The 5,963-nt window shown below is 36.4% G+C and overlaps 1 protein-coding gene across 1 annotated transcript; it reads left to right on the forward strand.

Moving 5' to 3' along the window:
- Window positions 1-1,224, forward strand: LOC132545052 (uncharacterized). Its single transcript, XM_060208721.1, has 2 exons — window positions 1-167; window positions 258-1,224. The coding sequence occupies exons 1-2, from the start codon at window positions 1-3 to the stop codon at window positions 1,222-1,224; spliced, it is 1,134 nt and encodes a 377-aa protein (XP_060064704.1).
- The last annotated feature ends 4,739 nt before the right edge of the window (window positions 1,225-5,963 follow it).

Below are 5,963 nucleotides of genomic sequence, written 5' to 3' on the forward strand. Positions count from 1 at the left end.
ATGGTAGTGATAGTTTGCTTTCTTTCCACACACTACTCAGCCCGACCGTCCATTCAAGCCCAGCCTGATACACCAGAGTCACGGATGTGGATGATGGTACAAGCACAGAAATTACAAATAGATCAACTCGATCAAAAAATAAATAACCTCCAAGCGCAACTATCAAAGTCAATACCACAACAAACCCAGCAGAACCAAGCTTCACCACGTTTATCGACACAGAAAGAATCCCATCCGGCTAATTCCGAAGGGAAGCCATATTCAATGCCTGTATCAATACGGAAACAAGTCCAGCGGGATACTTCCGAAGGAAAGCAAATTCCACAGCCTGTGTTGACAAAAAAACAGCTTCAACTGTTTGAGTCTTACAATAAAATACCTGTAAAATTGTATGTCAACAACTTAAGAGACAGAACATGGACCCTGCGTCCAGAGTTATGTCAAAACCTAACAGGCTTTCAATCTGCCAAACTCCACACTGTGTCCGGCGTGATGGATGTGTATATTCATGACCCGAAAGACGATAAGTGGGTAAGTGGTTCATTGGCCAACGGCCACGTATGGGAATCCGGTCTTGTAAATTTAGTTTTAACGTCTCTGAAGAAAGGTAAACATACAACATTCATAGATATTGGAGCAAACCTCGGAATATATTCGTTATTTGCTGCTAAAAATGGATTTAAAGTGATATCAATAGAACCCTTAAAAATTAACGTCCAGCGGATGTGTTCATCTCTCCGCGCAGGCCACCTCACGGACAAGGTAACGATTGTCCGTGGAGCACTTTCCGACGTATCCCAGAATGTCTCCTTAGGAATCGACGTAAATAATGTTGGAGGATCATTTGTTCTTCAGGACAGAAATAAGAATAAGGTCAAGGACAGTAAAGTTGGAGGGCAGTATTCAGACATTGTCATGTCAACTACACTGGACAATATATTACAACTTCCCGGATTAAATCTGACACGTGCTGTCATAAAAATGGACGTTGAAGGATACGAACACAAAGTTGTTCGAGGTGGCACGGAATTCTTTGACAGCGTGATAATACCGACTGTTTTAATGGAGTGGGCGTTCCATAAAGGTGCTGACAGTGGTACGGAAATAATACATTTCTTTGAAACTAGAAACTACACTGCCTATGACCCATTAACCAACATTTATTTACATTCTAAATCTTCAAACACTTGGCCACCTGAAATTATTTGGAGGAAGAAAGTTTAGCTACGGCGTATTAAGGTTTCAACATTAAAACGTTTTTATGATATTTGTAAAAAAGTGATCTCGTTATCGTATTATCATTTATAAATCTTATTAAGGAATTCGCTACAGATTAGCGTCGGGACTAAACATCCTGACGTCTAGGACAGATCCATTATAAACGTACTCAACCACCTGACGTCTAGGACATATCCATTGATTAACGTACTCAACCTCCTGACGTCTAGGACAGATCCATTTATAAACGTACTTAACCTCCTGACGTCTAGGACAGATCCATTGATAAACGTACTCAACCACCTGACGTCTAGGACAGATCCATTGATAAACGTACTCAACCTCCTGACGTCTAGGACATATCCATTGATAAACGTACTCAACCACCTGACGTCTAGGACATATCCATTGATAAACGTACTCAACCACCTGACGTCTAGGACATATCCATTGATTAACGTACCCAACCTCCTGACGTCTAGGACAGATCCATTTATAAACGTACTCAACCACCTGACGTCTAGGACAGATCCATTGATAAACGTACTCAACCTCCTGACGTCTAGGACAGATCCATTTATAAACGTACTCAACCTCCTGACGTCTAGGACAGATCCATTGATAAACGTACTCAACCACCTGACGTCTAGGACATATCCATTGATTAACGTACTCAACCTCCTGACGTCTAGGACAGATCCATTGATAAACGTACTCAACCTCCTGACGTCTAGGACATATCCATTGATAAACGTACTCAACCAACGTACTCAACCACCTGACGTCTAGGACATATCCATTGATTACACAACCTCCTGACGTCTACAGATCCATTTATAAACGTACTCAACCACCTGACGTCTAGGACAGATCCATTGATAAACGTACTCAACCACCTGACGTCTAGGACATATCCATTGATTAACGTACTCAACCTCCTGACGTCTAGGACATATCCATTGATTAACGTACTCAACCTCCTGACGTCTAGGACATATCCATTGATTAACGTACTCAACCTCCTGACGTCTAGGAGAGATCCATTGAGTAAACGAACTGAACCTACTGTCGTCTAGGACAGATCCATTTATAAACATACTTCATGACCTCCTAGACGTCTAGTGATACAGATCCATTGATTAAACGAACTGATAAACCTTCTGATTATGACGTCTAGAACAGATCCATTGATAAACATTCTTCAGATTATGACGTCTAGAACAGATCCATTGATAAACATTCTTCAGATTATGACGTCTAGAACAGATCCATTGATAAACATTCTTCAGATTATGACGTCTAGAACAGATCCATTGATAAACATTCTTCAGATTATGACATCTAGAACAGATCCATTGATAAACATTCTTCAGATTATGACATCTAGAACAGATCCATTGATAAACATTCTTCAGATGATGACGTCTAGAACAGATCCATTGATAAACATTCTTCAGATTATGACATCTAGAACAGATCCATTGATAAACATTCTTCAGATTATGACGTCTAGAACAGATCCATTGATAAACATTCTTCAGATTATGACGTCTAGAACAGATCCATTGATAAACATTCTTCAGATTATGACGTCTAGAACAGATCCATTGATAAACATTCTTCAGATTATGACGTCTAGAACAGATCCATTGATAAACATTCTTCAGATTATGACGTCTAGAACAGATCCATTGATAAACATTCTTCAGATTATGACGTCTAGAACAGATCCATTGATAAACATCCTTCAGATTATGACGTCTAGAACAGATCCATTGATAAACATCCTTCAGATTATGACGTCTAGAACAGATCCATTGATAAACATCCTTCAGATTATGACGTCTAGAACAGATCCATTGATAAACATCCTTCAGATTATGACGTCTAGAACAGATCCATTGATAAACATCCTTCAGATTATGACGTCTAGAACAGATCCATTGATAAACATCCTTCAGATTATGACGTCTAGAACAGATCCATTGATAAACATCCTTCAGATTATGACGTCTATAACAGATCCATTGATAAACATCCTTCAGATTATGACGTCTAGAACAGATCCATTGATAAACATCCTTCAGATTATGACGTCTAGAACAGATCCATTGATAAACATCCTTCAGATTATGACGTCTAGAACAGATCCATTGATAAACATTCTTCAGATTATGACGCCTGGGACAGCTGTATGTGTATGTGAAGAGTATCATCATAAAGTATATGATATCTGATACACATATGGTGGATGTTAAAGTTTGTTATTCGAGAAAGATAATTGAAATGTAAGTCATCGTTTAATTTGCATGTTTTATGTCAATGAGAAATGAATGTATATGAGTCAAAATTAAACCATGAACATCATCAACGACCTCGTCATGTAGGGTATCAGACTGCTGACGAAGTATAAACACACAAGTATCAGTTTCATTATGTATAATAGTCCATGGAAAAAGTGAGAATTTGTTTTATCCCGAAGATTTCGTTCGATTCTATCATCATATGACACTAAAACAATATATGTGTCCTTGTGCCTACATGTAATGATCAGTTGGTCCCCAGTTGAGACGAATGATTGTTTTTGTTATAGTATCTGATTATTGAAAGTACTTTACACACCTCTGTCTATTATTGCAGATCACTACATGAACTAACCACTTTTTCCCAACTTTTTTTACACATATATTGAGAATTAAGTTTTACATTATTATATAAACAAATATTTGCTTTTTTATCCGTACTTTCTTTAAACATACAGTCATATAAATTAAGCAGTGGTTGTTTTTGTCATTTTACACTTGGACACGCCATAGATGGAATTACACAGAAACGATATTACATTTCGTATATTAGACTTTCCTTTTTGGTTTTTAGTTATGTATTGAGTTTTTTGTTTAAGAAGACATATTTATCATTTTTGATATATTAATTTTGTTGTTATATTAGTATGTATTTTAACGTTATTGAAAACCAAACAAAGTCCTTGTCACGTGTATTTATGCTATAACTTAGATTAGAATCAGATTCTACTATTTACTTCGGCAAAGGAATAAAAACAAACCAAAAATTAGCCCAAGTCCAATGTTGAGGTTAGCGATGTGCTTTTAAAGTAAATACTATGATATTTTGGTTTGCAGTATATATTTGATCGTTGGCAAGAATCCAGTTCTGTCGTCAGACCATTGAACCTACGGTAATAATACAGCCTATGGATGTTACGACGCTTCATAGAGCGGCTATGTTAAGCTTAGGATTTTTCGATAGAAAAATGATTTTATACATCTGAGAAGTAAGCCGTTCTTAAGTATGATTATCTCAGAGAGGGCTGTGTTTACATGTATCAGCTTGCTTAAAGGTGCATTGTCTTACATTATCGAAATACAATGTATCTGAAGGTGATATACAAGTACTTCACAAAGTCGGTGTTATTTATATTGCTTAGTTTTAAGAATAATTCAATATGAAAAAGTAGGGAGAATATTTGACAAGTAAGGTTTATCAAATATCTCCGGAAGTATGTCAAATGTCTGTCTACTGGGGAATCATATTTCAAAAAGAAAACAAAACCTTCAAAGTTCAGTCATACTTCTTAGTTCTTCCTCAGCGTATGTAAACCTGAATTCTGTCAATATTTCTCAGGGTGTGTGATTTGGGATAGAAACAACGCCAACGTCGAGGTTTTATCTGTTTTACTTTTAGTACATTTACAGGAGAATGATAGTCACATGTACGATAGTGTTAATCTTCCTTTCTAGTTTAGGAGGCTGGCCCCAGTAACTGTTTCGTAAATTTATCAGCGGCCAGTGGAAATGTTCAAATATGAATCAAATAAAATTTGAAAATTTATCTCTCCACAGATGCAGTTTTTTAGACAAGTCAGCATTATATGTTTTTATCTTCTTTAAAGCCCTAGTTTATTTCCATTAATGTAACAAATTGAATATTTCACAAACCACTGATTAACACTAGTCAACTGGGGTCTTGACAATTTTTCAAACGGATTACAACTTCAAAAACATACCATAACGAAATAAGATCTTTTGTGGAAGACACTTAACTTATCCGCTTGTTGGTACGAGATTTCAAATGCAAATTATATTTTAAATAAGTTTTTGTTTAAGACTGGAATCTGTTAGATATGTGTATATGTACGGTGTGTGGCGTTTGAAAGTTCTCTTGCGCTAGGACGGTGACAGCGATGTCAGGAGTTTGACCCCAGGGCCCCAACCCTGGCAATCCCCCGCAGGAAAAAAAATCTAAAAAAGGGTTTTTATTATGAAAAGGTAAAAACAGAGAAAATATAGGACATGAAATATCAATCTGGTTTAGGATTAGCAAGGGATGAATCTATGCATGATCATGCGATGGAAAAATAAATTTGTAACCCTTTTAAGACAGTGAACTGCGTTGCTTAAAAACTTATTTATTCAAAATCCAATGAACCCGCAGAAAACACGATTATGTGCAAACTGCAAGAAAGTGCCCTGTATCTAAAAATCAATCTTTAATTATAAAATCACCTAAATATTTTAACAACAGTTTACAAAGGAAGCGCCATATTTTATTAGCAAGAACTTTTATATAGTTTTATATAGACGTATATATACTAATCTTTGTGCCTTGATATATTTATAACACAAACAAGTATTTACCATGTGTAACACTTTTATTACTGTACAGGTATTGTATATATCAGGTATGTCGCATGTTGTGTAAGACAATACCTTAGGTGTACACGTGGT

The sequence above is a fragment of the Ylistrum balloti genome, unplaced genomic scaffold (genome assembly GCF_031769215.1).
Source record: "Ylistrum balloti isolate Yb309-2 unplaced genomic scaffold, AGI_CSIRO_Ybal_v1 Utg369820, whole genome shotgun sequence".
NCBI classification, from domain to species: Eukaryota; Metazoa; Mollusca; class Bivalvia; order Pectinida; family Pectinidae; genus Ylistrum; species Ylistrum balloti.

Coding starts and splice junctions, on each gene's coding strand:
- LOC132545052 (XM_060208721.1), top strand. CDS start 1: ATGGTAGTGATAGTTTGCTTTCTTTCCACACACTACTCAGCCCGACCG. Junction 168..257: donor CTCCAAGCGCAACTATCAAA/GTCAATACCACA, acceptor CGAAGGGAAGCC/ATATTCAATGCCTGTATCAA.